This window comes from Panicum virgatum, chromosome 4K (genome assembly GCF_016808335.1).
Source record: "Panicum virgatum strain AP13 chromosome 4K, P.virgatum_v5, whole genome shotgun sequence".
Taxonomy (NCBI): Eukaryota; Viridiplantae; Streptophyta; class Magnoliopsida; order Poales; family Poaceae; genus Panicum; species Panicum virgatum.
In genome coordinates, this window is record NC_053139.1 from 39,137,537 (window position 1) to 39,156,455 (window position 18,919).

An 18,919-nucleotide genomic window follows, 5' to 3' on the forward strand; every position below is an offset into this window, starting at 1 on the left:
GTTGGCCCGTGCTAACGCTACGGGTTAAAAAAACAAACATATTTAAGTGCAGCATCATATAATTATACTCAGAAAGAATGCATACAGGGCTGTGATGGTCATGAGTCTAACTTTCAAAAAATAATAAGACCAGGAGCTTGAGCAAATAGCTTGTATCTCTTCTCTTGAAAATCCATCTATACAATTCCACATATTGAATGTGTTTTAATTTAGATGTCAATGGGATATATTGATAAATTAAATGGAACTAACATCTCATGCATGGAAGAAATATGCAAAAACAAAAAAAAATTGTCAGTGCTGACTAATATGGAACTAACCTCTGCATGTTTTTTCTTGCGATGGAGAGCTGACCAACAGTAATGTACCTCCAGCCCTGACAGTGCCATCAGTAAAGTTTCATATCAAGCTGTAGACAAAATTAGCAATCAGAGCGAATAAAAATATTGTCGATGAGATTAGTAGGATACTGAACCAGCTATGATTTGGTTTGCTGCACATCACCTTGTGTTTAGAGCATTGAACCACAACTCATGATCTAGAAGGAATTCCAGCTCATCCCTTGACACTTCTCTGATATCAGCTTCTCTTTTCTCTGTGCCTTCCACCCTCCTTTGAAGATGAAACGGGAGCATGCAGTGTACCAAGGAACAACCTCAGCTCCTTCAAAGGTCCTGCAAAAAGAGCAGGGGCTGTTTGTGCATAATGTCCTGTGCCATGAAGCATCTATCAGGCAGAAGGTGGAGCTGTGCATCAGGGTCTTTCATTATCATGACAACTGAGCTGTGGCGCTGTGCAAGAGAGCACCAAATAAATGGCGATTCAGTGATTACCAATACAAAGCACCTCATAAAATTTTTATACAAGCATTCATTTATTTTCATTTTTCAATTTTCATTCCTATAATGCACTCCTGGAAGTTTCTAAAGTCTATAACTTTAATTGGCATTGTTTCCTTAAAAACACGCAGACATAAAGCTACAAAAAGGCTGAAGATCATCGATGCCTAGCAAGATAAATATTTCTCAAAGGAAATGACCATGGTTTTGCCACGGGTGGTGTTCAGGATGAACCGAGCAACAGGAAGTAGAATATATCTGTTAAGGATGTTCGGTTGAGTATAGATAATTTCAGCTCACCCATTAGAATGGAGCTTCTCAAGAATTGATATGCTCTCTACGGCAATGCAGGCAGCCATATTCGCAGACATCCTGTTCAAGATGTTGAATCATTTAGTCTGCAAACCGAAACATGAGGGCAAAACAGTAACATGAAAAAAGAATGGAAGACGCTTACGCCTACCCCATTGAATTCCACACGTCCCAAAGGCTGGGACCAAGCACTCACATGCATTCTATAATCTGCCATTCAGTAATTCTGCAATCCTCAAAGCATGCTATTTGATCATGTGTATAGGACTTAAGAAACAAAAAGAAAATTCAAACACAGAAGAATAGGAGGAAAATATGCTAACCTGCATTGCCACAGGAGCTTGAAAGTTTGAGCCATGGCTTCTGTCAACTCCAAAAACCAAAAATGACACTCAGCATAATGTTGGAAATATGCCCTAGAGGCAATCATATTTCCTTGTATTCATGGTTAATAAAGTGTACCTTGAATATTCATGGATGACAACTTGTATTGATTAATGCTTATGTGAAGTATTTGTGAAACTCTATACTTGTATGAATATTCTAAAATGTTCCTAGTCGGAGTTCATGTGAGGACACACATGAATATTAGACTAGCACATGTATTAGTTGATTGACTACGTTTCACAAGTCATGGACATGGAGATGTCAAACTAATAATGTGGGCTTATGTGAGACATGAGACTGAACTGACCCAACACGAGATGATGACTTCTCATTACATAATATATATGTTGTGTCCTAAGACCTGAGATCGTCGTATGTACTCAAGATGTGAACCGACTTACTTAGGAGCCATCAAACGCTGCACCGTAACAGGGTAGTCATAAAGGTGGCTTTCGGGTCTGTCAAGAAGCATGCTGTGAGACATAGTCTGTCAAGATGGGATTTGCCCCTCTCTACAAGAGAGAGATATCTCTGGGCCCCTCGAGTGATTCGGATCAGGAAATGCATGCCCATGCTGGGGTTAAGAGTTAACCAAGTATTCTGAATCACAGGACTGAGAAAGAGTGGTCGGCTTCAAGCTAGACCAAATATCGTGAGGCAAAGGGAACAACATGTATGAGATTGTGACGGTTCGACAGATATGATTCGCGCGTGCATAGGAGTTGACACGTCTTGCTAGAGACCGCTATCAACTATGGGCCAGTAAGAGTACTGGGCCATATCTATTCATGCATGAGCCCATAGGGTCGCACACTTAAGGGCCAGAAGCCAAATGAGGATGAGATCTAAATTAGACTGGGCTTTGATGCACTAATGGGCCTAGAGAGGCCCATAGGGTTGGAATCATGGTGGGGGCTTGGAGCCCGAGGTGGCGCCCAAGGTGGGGCCCTTTAAGGCCCACCTAAGGGGGCGCCCCCAAGCCTATATAAGCAAGGGGAAGGGGAGGGGCGCCCTCAACCCTAGCCCCCTTGGCTGGCCGCCGCCATCTCTCCCGCGCATCAAGCTCTAGTTCGTTCTCGCGGATCTAGCAATCGAAGAGCGAAGCTTCTTCCCGTACCTGTGGACTTCGTGGAGGTGCTGCACTTGCTGCACAAGGATGAGCCGTTCGTGAGGAGGTTCACGCAATTGCACTGCCGGCTTCCATCTGCACGACACCGACGCGCTTCAGAAGTTCCGCATCCGCGTGTCTAGTGGTAATCCCGTGATCTATAACTGCAGTAATCCCGGTTTATGCGGTAGAAAAATTTTGTTTTTGCTACCCCATATTCCTACCGCGGTATCAAGAGCCAGTGTTGTCTCGTTATAGATTCGGATATGTGCATATGGAGATATGCGTAGTTTTAGATCAATCTATGACAAAGTAAACTAGCTGTGAAGGTTGTGCAACGACATACTCCTACCGGTCGGTTTTCCGCCATCGGAGTTAAGTGACGCACATAAACCGGTCGCTACGGTTGGAGATCAATGTGATTGGTCAAATCGAAACTTTGAGCATAAGCCAGATGCATGAGATGCATAGGGCACTAGATTGGATCTACTGCGAATTCCGTTTTGTGGCAAAAGTGTGTTTTACAGTAAAACAGTCATAACTTTTGCATACGAACTCGGATTTAGGAGAACTTTATATCGATTTGTATCTACAGAAAAAGTTAGACTTGGTTAAGAACAGCAATGCTGTTTCTGCGAAATTTAGATTTGCGAAATTCGGCCCAGAAGATAGAGTTATCGGCATTTTAATTTCGGACGTCGGAATCGCATAACTCTGTTTTGCAAGTTTTGTGATCGGTATGGCCCCTATGTGTATGTGATGCATGTGTGTAATTGTTCCATGACCTGCATGTCGTGATTATGACAATTCGGCTGGAGCCATATGAATTGTTGCATTTGATGTAATGGTCTGCGTGCCAACCTGTGATGATCCAAGTCGTGAATGTAATTTTATTTACTTGCTATTAGGTGTAATAGCAAGTTCTAGTTCTTGGAGTTTTCATCACATGAAGGATGGTGCACATGTACATGGAGATGGAGATCAACATGGTGAATAAGTTCCATGAATATGGGGATCTACATGGCGAACAAGTTCTATGGAGATGGAGATCACCAGAAGAACAAGGGCCATACTGATTCACAATTATGTGCTTGCCGTTCTTGACGTTTTACTACTACGTGCATCAGAGTAGAAGTAGAATGATCCCTCACAAATTTCGAGCTATCATGCCCTACCAACTAAACCTTGCACTGTCACATGTCTTGTACGATTGGTGGTGGGTCTATGAAATTAGGGCGCCACTGGTTTTCCTTGACTAGACAGGTTGTATCGGATACATGCACGCATAAAGGGTTGGTTAGCTTGACAAGGTCATCTTAACAGTTAAGGACCTAGGGGCATAAAGGTTGGGAGAGAGACATGGAGATGTGACCCAACAACAAGAGTCATATGTGATATGATTAGCAAAGAGTTGCTTACCGATCTATCTAGTCTTCTAGCGGTGATGCTAAAGCTCACAAGTCGACTTGATAGTTGTGGGTCTTGAATCGCTAAGAATCAATAGAGGGATATTAATTTTAGTGGGAGTAAATTCTGTTAATTGCTTAATATCGTTTACTCCATCATGAATACGTTTGTCTTAGTATTTTGCATTATTATTTTATTGTAGATCATGGTCCGCAATAACACCCAATCTTTTTCATTGTGTTCGGTCCTTGAGAAGGACAAACTGAATGGGACTAACTATGCGGATTGGATCTGCAACCTAAGAATTGTTCTCAGGGCAGAGAAAAAGAAAGATGTTCTAGATACCCCATTACCAGAAGAGCCTGCTGATGATGCACCTGCTGAGAAAAAGATTGCTTACAGATGCATGTGACAAGGCTTGTGACAACAACCTTGAAATAAGCTGCCTTATGCTCGCTTGCATGGAACCTGACATACAGATGCAGTTCGAGACAAACCATGAGGCACACGATATGATCGTGGCGCTTCAGGACATGTTTCAAACTCAGGACAGGACTGAAAGGTTCAATGTGTCCAAGGCCTTTGTCAAGAGAAAGCTGGCAGAAGGCGCTGCAGTGGATCCGCATGTAATCAAGATGGTTGGTTACACACAGAGGTTGGAGAAGTTGGGCTTCCCACTTGGCCAAGAGTTGGCCACTGATTTCATTCTTGCCTCTTTACCGCCAAGCTATGGGAACTTCATCTCGAACTACCATATGTATTGGGCTGAAAAGGGCCTGACTGAACTGTGTTGAATGCTCAAGACAGCAGAGAGTGACATCAAGAAGAGCACAAGCGGTGGCCATGTGATGGCTGTCCAGAACAATCCTACTTTCAAGAAGAAAGGTTCTTCTTGAAAGAAGAAGGGCAAGGCTAAGGTTGCGAACCCTAAGCCAAACGCTGCACCCAAGGCTAAACCTGGACCAGCTGCAGATAATGAGTGCTTTCATTGTCACGAGAAGGGACACTGGAAGAGGAATTGCAAGTTGTACCTCACCTCGTTGAAGAACCATTATTCCACCTCGGGTACGCTTGTTGTTCATATTATAGAAATATTTCTCGCTGACTCTTATGTTAATTCTTGGGTATTTGATACCAGATCGGTTGCTCATATATGCAATTCGATGCAGGGAATGACAAAGAGTAGAAGCGTTGAAAGATGAGAAGTTGACTTCCGCGTCGGCAATAATGCAAGAGTTGCTGCTGTGGCCGTCGGGATGATGCAACTTCACCTACCGTCAGGATTTGTCTTGGAGCTTAGTAATTATTATTTTGTTCCTAGTTTGAGTCGAAACATTCTATCTCCTTCATGTTTGATGAAGGATGGTTATTCTTTTGCGAGTGAAAACAATGGTTGTGCTATCTCTAAGAATAATATGTTTGTGGCTTTTGCGTCCATTGTGAATGGGCTATTTGTTTTAAATCTTGATGATTCACCTATCTGTAATATTAATGCTAAAAGGCCTCGGCTTGCTGATTTGAATCCTACCTACATGTAGCATTGTTGTCTCGGTCATATAAACGAGAAACACATGAAAAAGCTCCATTCGGATGGACTTCTAACTTCGTTTGATTTTGAGTCATATGAGACATGTGAAGCTTGTTTGCTAGGCAAGATGACCAAGACGCCATTCACAGGTTTTCCAGAGAGAGCATCGGACTTACTGGAACTCATACATACTGATGTATGTGGACCAATGAGCTCGATTGCTAGAGGTATATTCCAATACTTCATAATTTTCACTGATGAATTGAGTAGATATGGCTATGTCTACTTGATGAAGCATAAGTCTGAAACTTTTGAAAAGTTCAAAGAATTTCAGAGTGAAGTCGAAAATTAGTGTGGCAAGAAAATTAAAGCTTTACGATCTGATCATGGAGGTGAATATCTGAGCCACGAGTTTAGCAATCATCTAAAGAGTTGCGGAATTGTTCCACAACTTACGCCGCCTGGAATACCTTAGAGAAACGGTGTGTCTGAGCGACGTAATTGAACTCTGTTGGACATGGTTCGATCAATGATGAGCCAGTCGGACCTACCGTTATCATTTTGGGGTTACGCTCTAGAAACAACAGCTTTCACATTAAATAGAGTGCCATCAAAATCCGTAGATAAGACACCATATGAGTTATGGACTGGCAAGACTTCCAGTTTGTCTTTTCTAAAGATTTGGGGTTGTGAAGCATTTGTCAAATGACTCCAGTCTGACAAGCTTGCACCCAAATCGGATAAGTGCATATTCGTGGGATACCCAAAGGAGACCTTAGGGTATTACTTCTACAATCGATCTGAGGGCAAAGTGTTTGTCGCTCGGAACATAGTTTTCCTAGTGAAAGAGTTTCTCAAAGAAGAGAAAAGTGGAAGAACGGTGCAACTCGAAGAAGTTCGAGATGAGCCAATAGGACAAGACTCTACAAGTGACGCTAATGTAGCTGAACAAGTTGAGATGCCTATGGCAACAGAAGCACCTCCGCAACCACGAAGGTCAGCAAGGCTCCGCGCAGCGCGGGAATTATTATTGTTAGACAATGAAGAGCCTGCAACATATGCAGAGGCAATGGCAGACCCTGACTCTGAGAAATGGCAAGATGCCACGAAATCCGAAATAGAATCCATGAAGGAAAATCAAGTTTGGAACTTGATAGACCCGCCTGATGGTGTGAGACCCATCGAGTGCAAATGGATCTATAAGAAGAAGAAAGATATAGATGGAAATGTTCACATCTATAAAGCTCGACTTGTCGCAAAAGGTTTTCGACAAGTTCAAGGAGTTGACTACGACGAGACTTTCTCGCCCGTGGCGATTGTTAAATCTGTTCGGATTATTCTAGCTATTGCTGCATATTTCGATTATGAAATATGGCAGATGGATGTCAAAACAGCTTTCCTTAATGGAAATCTGACCGAGGACGTGTATATGATGCAACCCGAGGGTTTTGTTGATCCGACCAATGCTGGAAAGATATGCAAGCTTCAAAAATCCATTTATGGATTAAAGCAAGCATCTCGGAGTTGGAATATTCGTTTTGATGAAGTAGTCAAAGGGTTTGGCTTCATTAAAAACGAAGAAATGAAAGTTGTAGATCTAGTCACAAGGAACTCAGAACAGTTGAGTTTGCATTTTTTTCGATTTTAATACGAATTTATATCGATTTTACAAGTTTGCTGTTTTTGAAAACAAAAGAAAAAGAAAACGGAACTTTGCAGTTGGGCCCCTGGAAAGAATTGGGGACTCGCAGACATGCCCCTGGCCGGAGCCAGGAACAGAGGAGGCGGCGGCCGGCCGGCGGCGGCGAGGGGGAATAGGGGGAGGAGCAAGAGGGCGGCGAGAGCAACCTGCTGGTGGGCTCGGACAGGGTTGGGAGTGGCTAGATAAGACGGCGCCACGGAGCAGTGGCTCCGGCGGAGGGTGTGCGGCGGCGGCGCTCCGGCGAAGGAGAGTAGCCGAGGTTGACCCGTGGAGCTTCACGGGGCCATGGGCGACTAGTTCCGTGGGCTAAGCTCGAGCGGAGGAGGGCCGGGGGTGGACCTCCACGGAGAAGGACCGGCGGCCGGCCATGGAGTGCGGCAGCGGCAGTACGCTGGCGGCCCTGGGCGGCGGGAAATGGGATGGAGAGCTTCCCGGCGGTGGGAGGAAACTAGCTGCAGGGTTGTCTCGGGTGGAGGAGGCATGAAGCAAAGGGGTTTGACGTGGAGGCGGCCATGGCGGAGGCGGCGTCCGTTCTGGGCGCGCGAGCAGGGTGCTCGGCTCTGAGGAACGAGGGTGGAAAGGCCAAGTTGAATTTTGCTCGCGAGTGGATTGGGACAGCTTAAGCGGCGATGGAAACGAACGGCGCGGCGATGCATGGGAGGAAAGACGTCGAGAAGCAGCGACGGTTTCGGCGGCGCAGGACCGATCTAACCGGTGCCCGCCTTCGGTCTGACCGGTCACGGCCAAACCGAAGTGAGTTCGTTTTCTAACCTCCCAAACTCAAAATTTTCTAAAGAAACTCGAAAAACTTTGAATACGAAAGTTGTCCAAATTTTTAAATCCTACAACTTTCCTTTCAGGCAGAAATTCATTTGAAGCTTAATTTGAAAGATAAAATTTGAAACTTGAGTGCATTTGAAAATGTCCTATACACTTCGAAATTAAAATTTTCTTCCCATTTTTGTGTGCCAACACATAAAACTTTGAACATGAAAATTGTTCCACATTTAAAACTCTACAACTTTTGTTTTAGGCAAAAGTTCATTTGAGCAATGTTTTAGAAATTATTTTCAGGGAATATTTGTAATAACTCAAGAAAAATAGTTTAAATCTTTAAAAACCAAGATTCAAATGACTCGTCATTTCATGTACAAAATTTCACTTTCTCACTTTGACTTCAACTAGACTTTGGTTTATCATGACTTTAGTGACATGCCAACTCAATTTCATATGCACATAAACACACATACACATAGACATTCATGCATGCACATGCATTCATTCAGATGCTTCTTGGTTGATTATGCATGATGATAGGTCTAATTTCTCTTGCTTAACATTTAAAAACCTGGGCTGTCAAATTTTAGTTGATTAAGAGCATAATATATGAATGATCATAAAGGTAACAAGAACTATTTCCAGCACAACCGGATTTCTACGAAGAGTTCATGGGATAATGAGCTTGCTCATAACCGAGAGCGCGACAATTCGAATTAATTAAAACCTTGCAAGGGTGTACTACTTTACCCACACGACGCAAGGACCATGCGGCTCACCCAACCGATCACGTCGGGCAAGGGGGTACTCCCGTCAACCATTTCCAACAAGGCTCGATCATTGAACTTCACACCTAGCTTACGTGTGGAGAACTTAGTTCCACCGGGGGCGCCTCTAAACTTTCCTACTCACAAGTCCATCCGGGGACACCCCTAAGCCTCCCTGCATAGCCCTTGGCCACGTATCTAGGACTGCACATCAATGATCAAGTCAAAGAAGGTAATTGTCTCATCCGTACCATTATTTGGATATGTGGTAGCACGGAAAGTTGCTCAAAATCAACGTCATCCACGGATGGTCCTTAAACAATCCAAGCGGACTATGTCCATGAGACTCAATTCTCTAGGCCCTACCATTCTTCTCGAATCTCGGTACTACCAAACCCTTACAACCAAGCCGAACCAGTGCAACAAGGATAACCGGCAAGTGTGATACTCCAAAACATCTTTCCTAGCAATCGATATAAGTATTCTAAGCAGGGCTAAGCATCTAATCAAATTAAGTAGTTCATTGACTAACAAGTGACAAGGACATGGATAACAATTCAAGGAAGGGTAATGCAAGAGAGTAGGTACCAAAATGCAATACATACATACTATATAACCCAGTAATACCCGAGTGAGATAACTAAATTAAATCAGATTAAATAGGTGCAAGGACATATGCTTAGCTGCTTGCCTTGGTTAACTTTGGGCTCGACCGCAAATGGAACTCCGGGCTCGGGCTCAACGGACTCGACAGGCTCCACGGGTTCGACCTCCGACGGTTCGGTCACTATAATACATGAATGCGATGCAAGAATTATGAAATGAACCTACACAACAAGCATAAATCTCATTTTAAATTGAGCATGCAGAGGACATTACAAGGAACTCATGAAAATTAGTTTTGCAGCAAAAGCATTTTTCCTATAATTAATCATAAATATATTAATTTTCAGCTACTTTAAACAAGATAAATCAGAAAAGGTATGAAAAGTTAACTAAACAAATCTAAGAAAATTATCATATATACTATGCATGAAAACAAATCTAACAAAACTAGTTTCACCCTTTTATCACATCCCAGAAAAAAGTTCTATATTAAACCATTTTTAAACAGAGCATAAGAAAACACGCTAAAACTTTAACAAACAGCAAGGAAACAAAGGAGAAAGTTGCACCATTGGAAATTATATTTCACAAGGAGTCTAACAAAATTTAGTTTAGAATTTTTAGAGAAATACACAAATAAATAAGCATTTTAATCACTTTTGAAAGATAAAACCATAGATAAATCTACAGCAAAGTAACATGCAAAACAATATTTTTCCTGAGTAGATCTAAGCTAGAGGAATTCAACAAAACAAGTTTCATATTTGTAGGAGCTATACACGAATTTCTACGCATTTTGCAAGATTGCAGACATAACAAACATCACAAAACCCTAGCTAAATTGCTAGATCCACACGGGGCCGCCCAGCCCAGAGGCTGACAGCGGGCCCCACGGGTTAGCGGCTACCCAGGCCGGGTCAAGGCAAGGCCGGGCATTGACCCGCGCGTGGGTGCGGCCACGGCAAGCGGCGACGGCGCGACGAGGCGAAGACGGAGCAAGGCAGGGGAGGCGCGCACGGGGTGGATGGGACGGCAGCGAGCGTCACCGGCGGCAGCTCCGGCGAGGAGCGGCGACGGACGGGCGGCACCGTGGCGTTGGGCGGAGCGGCGGCGACCCGAGGTGGCGGATCACGGCGGCGACAGAGCTTCGGGGGGGGGGCAATGGTGGATTTGGTGTTTGGGGGAGAAGAGAGCCGGCTTCGATGGAGGATAGGGCGAGCGAGCGGATAAGGACGCGTGAAGGAGGACGAGTGTGGCACGGTGCCCAAGGATGGCCGGCGCGTGTCCCGGAGATGGCCGGCGGCGGGGCGACGCGTGTGGCGTCGAGCAGAGCAGGGGAAGGAGAAGGGTGAGGCTGACGGGTGGGCCTGGGCGAGGAATTTTTTTTTTTTGGGCTGTGACAACTCTCCCCCCTTAAGAAAATCTCTTCCCGAGATTTAGGAAGACAAGAGGGGAAGGATAAAACTCGGATTAGGTTGAGGCCATATTCACCTAGACAAGATAAAATCTAAGAGATGGTGCACAAAGGCAGGAATGATGTAATGTGATGAGACATTCTTAATTTTTTGGGTTAGTTGGATCCATGCCACTACAATTTCTTGAAATTGGATTTCATGTTGAAATCCATGCCATTGAGTGGCATGATTTTCAACATGAAACCCAAATTCACGGAGTTGTGGTGGCATGAATCGAATTTTCCCTAGTTTTTTTGATGGTGACTGTGTCCACATATAACAATATCTAAAAAGATGAACTTCATTAAGGAAGTGGGGTGTGGTAGGGAGAAAACTTACTCATCGGAAAAGAATTCCGGGTATTCTTGACGAAATCGATCTTCACCCTCCCAAGTGGCTTCATCTTCAGAATGATTGCTCCATTGAACTTTTACAAACTTCATCATACTACGCTTTACCTTTCTTTCATCACGATCAAGAATGGCAATTGGATGCTCCTCGTAGGTAAGACCCAGTTGAAGATCAAGTGATTCAAGGTCGATGGCATCGGTTGGAACACGAAGACATTTCTTCATCTGAGAAATATGAAAAACATTGAGCACTGCGGAGAGTGATTGAGGTAGTTCCAACTGATAAGCCACTGCTCCAACTCTCTTGATAATCCGAAAAGGTCCCACATAGCGTGGCGCTAGCTTTCCTCTTACTTGGAAACGGCGAGTGCCCTTAAATGGAGAAACCTTGAGATAGACATAATCGCCAACTTTGAGGTGGAGTTCTCGGCGACGACGATCAGCATAAGTCTTCTGGTGAGATTGAGCAATGCGAAGATTCTCACGAATAATTCTGACTTGATCCTCGGCACCTTTCACCAAATCTGGACCAAAGAAAGGCCTTTCTCCAAATTCGGAGCAATTGATCGGAGTTCTGCACCGTCTTCCATACAGGGCTTCAAAGGGAGACATTTTAATACTTGCTTGATAACTATTATTGTAGGAGAACTCTGCGAATGGCAAGCAAGTAATCCATTTCTTCTCATATATAAGAGCACAAGCTCTTAACATATCTTCTAGAATTTGGTTGACCCTCTCGGCTTGACCGTCGGTTTGAGGATGATAAGCGATGTTATAAGTGAGATCGGTTCCCATTGCTTCATGAAGACTTCTCCAAAAGTGAGCAACAAATTGAGGACCGCGATCAGAGACAATTTTCTTAGGAACACCATGAAGACAAACAATGCGGGTAAGGTATAACTCCGCATATTGCTTGACGAGATAAGTAGTCTTCTCTGGAAGGAAATGAGCCGACTTTGTCAATCGATCCACAATTACCCAGATAGAATCATATCCTTCAGAAGACCTGGGTAACCCAGTGATAAAATTCATTGCAATTTCTTCCCACTTCCATGATGGAATAGGTAAGGGCTGAAGGGTACCAGCAAAGTAAATCTACAGCAAAGTAACATGCAAAACAATGTTTGTCCTGAGTAGATCTAAGCTAGTGGAATCCAACAAAATAAGTTTCATATTTTTCGGAGCTATACACGAATTTCTACGCATTTTACAAGATTGCAGACATAATAAACATCACAAAACCCTAGCTAAATTGCTAAATCCACCAGGGCCGCCCAGCCAGAGGCTGACAGCGGGCCCCACGGGTCAGCGGCCACCCAGGCCGGGCCTTGACCCGCGCGTGGGTGCGGCCACGGCGTCGCGCGTCGCGCGGTGAGGGCGCGCACGCGCGGCCACGACGACGGTGAGCAGCGGCGGCGCGAGGCAGGGGAGGCGCGCACGGGGTGGAGGGGACGGCGGCAAGCCTCACCGGCGGCGGCGCAGGCGAGGAGCGGCGACGGACGGGCGCCGCCGCGGTGTTGGGCGGCAGCGGGCGGTGCGGCGGAGGCCCGAGGCGGCGGATCACGGCGGCAACAGAGCTTTAGGGGGGGGCAATGGTGGATTTGGGGTTTGGGGGAGGAGAAGAGGGCCGGCTTCGATGGAGGATAGGGCGAGTTAGCAGATAAGGACGCGTGAGAGAGGACGAGCGTGGCACGGCGCCCAAGGATGGCCGGCACGTGTCTCGGAGATGGCGGCGGTGGGGCGACGCGTGTGGCGCCGAGCTGAGCAGGGGAAGGAGAAGGGTGAGGCTGACGGGTGGGTCCGGGCGAGGAAATTTTTTTTTTTCTTTAGGCTGTGACAATGACGAAGCCTCCAGAGCTGAGATGAGACGACGCTCTACTCCCAGTATGATGTTGGACTGCTCGCTCGAGTTCGACGGAAAGCAAAGACAAATGGTGCTTGTTTTAGGCATGGTTTGGTTGGCCGAGAGCAATCACCATCGTGCATCACTGGAGCCAGATCAGCTTCGGTTCTTCTCACGTCACCAGCGCGTGCAGCGTCGCCATATCCGTACGCAACGAGTGAGGTAAGTGCGCTTACGTGGGCCAATAAGAATACAAGGTTTCATGGAGTAAATTCCTTCTATGTCATTGAAAAATATAGTTCATCCCCTATGTGTCATTGAAAATTAGCACATCTATTCTATGCCACCGTTTATAATTTCTCATCCCCTACGTGCCATTGCCGTCGAGTAATCCTAACTGAGCTATTAGAGGGTGGGGTGAAAAAGCAATAATACCCCTAGCTGGATGGAGCATATATGTGGCCTTCATCCCTTCCACGCCATGGGCACGACGGCGGCGAGAAGAACACAAGCGCTCGGCTCGCGGGGTGCCAGAACGCTGCATTCCCCACCGCCCACCACGGCCCTCTGTGCCCGCTGCACCCGCTACGCCCTGGCTTGCCGCCGGCCGCGGCACTCCCCACTGAACGCTGCGGCCCTCCGTGCCCGCACTGTATGCCGGCCGCCGCGGCCCTCGCCACCAAGGGGCGCGTGGTCGCCCTTCCCGTCGCGCTCCCCGCCGGTGCCGCGGCCGCCGCACTCACACTTCTCGCCTATCGTTGCGGCCCTCGCTAGTGTCAACCTGGCCACTGTCGCCGCAGCCGTCGTCCGTACTTGCGCTCCCCGCCGGCGATGCGCCCGACGCGGCCCTCGCCGGCACTTGCGCTGGCCGCCAGCCACCGCGGCGCTCGCCCGTGCCGCGGCCCTCGACGGCGCTCGCGCCGGCCGCCGGCCGCCGGGGCCCTTGCCTGCTCGCACTCCCCGCCAGCACCGCGGCCCTCGATGGCGCTCGCGCTGGCCGCCGGCCGCTGTGGCCCTTGCCCGTGCTCGCGCTCCCCGCCAGCACCGCGGCCCTCGACGGCGCTCGCCCGTGCTCGCGGTCCCTGCCGGCTGCCGTGGCCCTTGCCCGTGCTCGCGCTCCCCGCAGCGCCGCGGCCCTCGACGGCGCTCGCCCGTGCTCGCGGTCCCTGCCGGCCGCCGCGGCCCTCACCCTCGCCTACGCTCCCGCCGTCCGCGCCCCCTCTCGCAGCCGTCGCCTCTGTTCCTTTTTTTTGTTGTTGTCGTGGCTGAACTCTTTTGGGAGGAGGGGTAAAAACGTCCCAAAAAGACAAGTTTGACACCGTTTAACTGTATATTTGACGGCAATGGCATGTAGGGGATGAGAAATTATAAGCGATGGCATAGAAGGGATATACTAATTTTCAATGACAAATAAAGGATGAGCTATATTTTCCAATGACACAGAAGGAATTTGCTCGGTTTCATGTTTAGGATACCGCACAAAAGTCTGATGGTGCAAGAGTGTGCGTTGGTCAAAGACGCGTTGACGTCACAATCTTTATCTCTGGTTTGGGGGTCATAATCATGGCGGTGGCATTTATAGAGAGGGAGTAAACGCCATGACAGCACAGCACAGCACAGACACAGCACGTTAATCCAATCTTATACAGGACGGGACTTTCTTTTTGGTGACTCAAATTAGGGCGCTTTTTCTATGACAAATCAAACCTTTCTTTCTCTTTCTTTTTTCTTTTTGGAGAGAGGATATGACCCATCAAATCATGGGCTCCTATCTTCTTCTGAAAGATAGATAAGTCATCCATCTTTAAAGCTCACTTTGATTCAATTATTTGCTGTAAATATGTTTAATATTTTGATAAAATTAACTCAATATTTTATTAAATATATTCAATATTTGACTTTAAAAAAAACTGTAAAAACAAAATATTGAAATTGGAAACATAAAATATTAAAAATACTAAATAAAATGTTGAGGATTTCTTCTCCGGCGAGACCTTTCTCCTCCTACGGCGCCGGCGCCGCGTTGCGCGCCCGCGGCAGCAGCCGCACGCAGCAGCAAGCAGCAGCAGTCCGCAGCAGCAACCAACGGTGGCCACGTAGCAGCGCGCAGCAGCTAGCAGCTGTGGCCACGTAGCTGCGAGCAGCAGCATGCAGCAGCACCCGGCGCGCGACGGCGAGCAGCAGCGCTCGCAGCGCACGGGGGGGCAGGCGGACGTGCGGCCTCGGCGGTGGCGGCGGCGTGTGATGAGGAAGGGAGCACAAGGAGAATAAAAAGGTTAGAATTGTGAAGATTTAACCAATGAGGCCCTGTTTAGTTCCCTTAAAAATTTCAAAATTTTACAAGATTCTCCATCACATCGAATGTTTTAACGCATGCATGAAGTATTAAATGTAGCTAAATAAAATAACTAATTACACAGTTAGATTGTAATTTGCGAGACGAATCTTTTGAGCCTAGTTAACCCATGGCGGGACAATAATTATCAAATACAAACGAAAGTGCTACAGTGTTTTACACCCAAATCTTTACGCAACTAAATAAGGCCTGAGATAGTTTGTATGAATCTCAAACACTGAAGGTTGGAGAAAAAAAATCTTTTGGGAGATATACCTGAGGGCCCGCCGTTGTGCAACAACAATCAAAATCAAATCGACTGCCGGCCCAACCCAACCAATATTGAAGGCCCACAACATTACGGCCTAAGAAAATGCTATACCCCTCGCTGCACGAGTGCAGAACCTCCTAAAAAACAGTGCAGCGTGCAGAAATCCCTCACAACACGAAGCGGCGACGGCGCCACCGCGCCGGCGGGGGGGGGGGGAAAACGATGTCTCGACGAGCTGTCAGCCCAAGCGCGAGGGGCCCGCGGCGAGGCTGTTCAGGCAGGGGAGCGGCGAAGGTCAGGCCACCGCGCCGCAAGCCCGCATGCAGCAACCTCGACAGTCTCAAGTCTCAACACTTACTAGGTTTGCCTCGAATCGATGTGTTTTTATGTGTCAATTCAATCCGAAGCAGAGAACGATTCTACAAGTGATGGAATGGATTGCCGATTTAACTTCAGCTTCTTAAGTCAGTTAGTCACTAACCCCTAAACCCAGCGATTTTTTTTTATGAATGGTTTCTTTCGCTAGCCGCTAGCGTAATGTCAGTACTTTAATACTTGATTAAAAAAAATGAAATGACTATGAACCTGGAGCTGTGGTGCGGCTTCTGAAATGCACAGCTGACATAGTGAATCTGCAGCACAGCTGTTGGCACACGTGGCTTTTCTTAGACCCCTGATGGCTGATGCTCAATTAGTGAAATGCATTATATGCGCTCGATTCAAGTTCATACCAATTTCATTAGGCTATACACATAGTAAACTAGTAAACGCACTAGATAATTTGCATTTTACATTACCTCTTTTGTGTCCTGCTCTGCATAAGTGTAATTCTGTCTAGCTATAACTTTGCAAAATTTAATCTGTTTTCACCTCGTACCTCCATATGGACAGTGTTATGAAGTTTGCTCCAGCTCGTACACATTCTGTGGCTCTGTGCTGCATGCGTCATGTTTGTAATTTCACTTTGAGGTCCCGTAGTATGCATCATTAAGAGCTAATAGGTAGAACCTATCTCAGCATTATTTGGAGTACCAACTAAGGACTATTGCAGTTTTTCCACCTTACAAGTAGTACCGAGTCAGATATCTTAGGAAAAAAAAGATGGGTAATTGGAGGATCTTATTTATGACTAACTTGTTTTTTTTACAGTTTAAAGTTGCAGCATTTCTTGAAAACAACTTATGCTTTATTCATGGAAATATGGCCAGGCATCGTATGGGGATTGCAACAACCAAACTGCCAGAGCCCAGAGTTGTCTGCAGAACATCCTGATGGATATATTTGTTCTTCTGGATATCCCATACCTCATGCGCATAGGCTCTTTCTGCACCTCCTGGAACACCGCATATACCAGCCTACGTAGCATTGGGCAATAGAAGCAACCCCTGCTGGTGAGAATGTTGTTTGCCTCCAGAGCCTCACGGGAAAGATGGCATACAAGTCAACTTTGTTAGAACCACCCATCTGCAGAAGTTATCTGATTGGGTCCTCGCGTGGGTCGCTTCTGTTGATGAGCAGTCTGGAATGCACCCTATCAATCCAATCACAAGTGAGCTTATAGCTTTCCCATTGGAGATTGCCATGGAGCACGCGAGGCCCATTTTTTGATGGTGCAGGTGAAAATTGTAAATATCATTGCTCAGTTCACAATAGATGTTCAGTTTCTGAATGGCTGCTTAAACCTTGCTCTAAGCAAGCTGCGGTACTATCTCCATCATAAGACATTTGTGTTTTATGATACATCTGCATAGAGGTATAGTGGGGTTTTCATCCACAATCCATTTGGGCAGCTTTCATTTGCTAGTTTAGGGGGTGAGAACTGGAGCCGGTTGCCATCTCAAGCACATTTACAGGATTGCAGCTACAAGGATGGCCTATTATACGGTGAAATTATTGCCATCAATCTCTGCAGCACTGTGGTCAGGACTCATGACAAAGGTAATTGTGGATAGGTTACAATATCGATATGGGAGTAATAAGGTTTACATTGTTCATGCTCCATAGGGCGATCTGCTTCGACTCTGGGTAAAAGAAGAGCCAGCTGGACATGGGCTCCAGTCATCTTTTGGACCAAACTTGGGTGGATGAGAACATATAAAGTTTGCACCATGACCCAAAAAGCTAGTGAAGATAAATAGCGTGGATTACAAAATGTTGTTTTTTGGGAGTAACCAAACACTTTGTTCCTGTGCTGGGACTAGTACCACATTAACATTGGAGTCCTCATCTACAGAAACAAGAGGGCGACCTTGGTCTGTTGCTGAATGCTGATCTTCTCGTATCTCAGAAAAATGGATTCGGCACTGAACAGCTAGGTATACTTGGTATTCAAGTATTTGTGAGCGAGATAATTATTCTGTAATGCAATATTGGCAGGTCCGGAACCATGCATCAATTGATTGATCCTTTGCAAGCAGAAATGGAAGCATGTCTACATGAAGTTAAAATGGCAGTAGCCCATGCTATGTGAAACATTCAGCTAGAGACAGATAGGACTCGGGTATTCCTTGGTTCCAACTATTGAAGCTTGGGGTTACGGGTTTGATGCTCACTACCCACTCCATTTGGGAAACGATGACTATGATCTGGCGGACACTATTGTGGACGGGAACTACGGAGGCGGACTTTGATAAATGGGAACTACGGAACCACGGGAGCTTTCGTTCATGAACTTGTTTGGTTTTTTCTGTCATTATAGCCATTGTGAATGTAATAGGTTAGCCCATTTGATCTGCATGTTTGATCTGGTGTTTGCGGGGATTATGCTTTCAAAGAAAGCACTCCCAACATTGATGCCGATCAGGCAGCCGGTGGAACTTAATTTCATTTTTTTTCAAAGTAATTAAGTTACTTTTGTACTGAAATTTATATGGTCGGCAGTGAGTAGTGATGAGAGTTTGGTGAAAAAGAATGAACAGTGATGAGCTGAAAGTAAAAGCCAGTTACGATTGGGCAGACGCGAGGGAAGCGTCCGTGGAGCATGGGCAGGGACGATGGAGACGGAGGAATAGTGGCTCGCTCCCAGGAGGACAGAAACGAGAGAGCTCCAGAAGCCTCCCCTTCGCCCCCAGTGGCCAGTGGACACGTCTAGCCCCGCAAAACAGATTAACAGAACCGATCAGTCTTGCAGGATGCCGAAGCGTTGGCCCAATAAACACCTGGTGTGCCACGCGTTCAAACCAAACAGCGCCTTCATAAACCACGACGGGCCTGCCTCTCCCCGTTCGTCTTCG

General features: G+C 46.3%; 1 protein-coding gene and 2 long non-coding RNA genes across 4 annotated transcripts; 2 read left to right on the forward strand and 1 right to left on the reverse strand.

The window, feature by feature from the left end:
• Positions 1-340: 340 nt before the first annotated feature.
• On the reverse strand, positions 341-1,553 carry LOC120703940. Of its 2 annotated transcripts, none has more exons than XR_005687323.1 (5): positions 1,475-1,553; positions 1,297-1,377; positions 1,140-1,211; positions 505-674; positions 341-409 (listed from the first exon to the last, which is right to left on the reverse strand). It is a non-coding gene; the product is annotated as an uncharacterized LOC120703940 (long non-coding RNA). The 2 variants fall into 2 exon arrangements; XR_005687322.1 differs by having other exon boundaries at positions 505-791.
• Positions 1,554-13,536: 11,983 nt separating this feature from the next.
• Positions 13,537-14,451, forward strand: LOC120702208 (velvet complex subunit B-like). Its single transcript, XM_039985939.1, has 3 exons — positions 13,537-13,801; positions 13,855-14,319; positions 14,435-14,451. Exons 1-3 carry the CDS (start codon positions 13,537-13,539, stop codon positions 14,449-14,451), a joined length of 747 nt encoding a protein of 248 aa, XP_039841873.1.
• Positions 14,452-15,845: 1,394 nt separating this feature from the next.
• LOC120703942 lies at positions 15,846-18,550 on the forward strand. Its single transcript, XR_005687324.1, has 2 exons — positions 15,846-16,047; positions 16,895-18,550. It is a non-coding gene; the product is annotated as an uncharacterized LOC120703942 (long non-coding RNA).
• Positions 18,551-18,919: the final 369 nt, after the last annotated feature.

Excerpts from the sequence above, each read along its gene's own strand:
- LOC120702208 (XM_039985939.1), top strand. The coding sequence starts at position 13,537 with ATGTGGCCTTCATCCCTTCCACGCCATGGGCACGACGGCGGCGAGAAG. Across the intron at positions 13,802-13,854 it reads TCCCGTCGCGCTCCCCGCCG|TGTCAACCTGGCCACTGTCG; the intron begins GTGCCGCGGCCG and ends GGCCCTCGCTAG.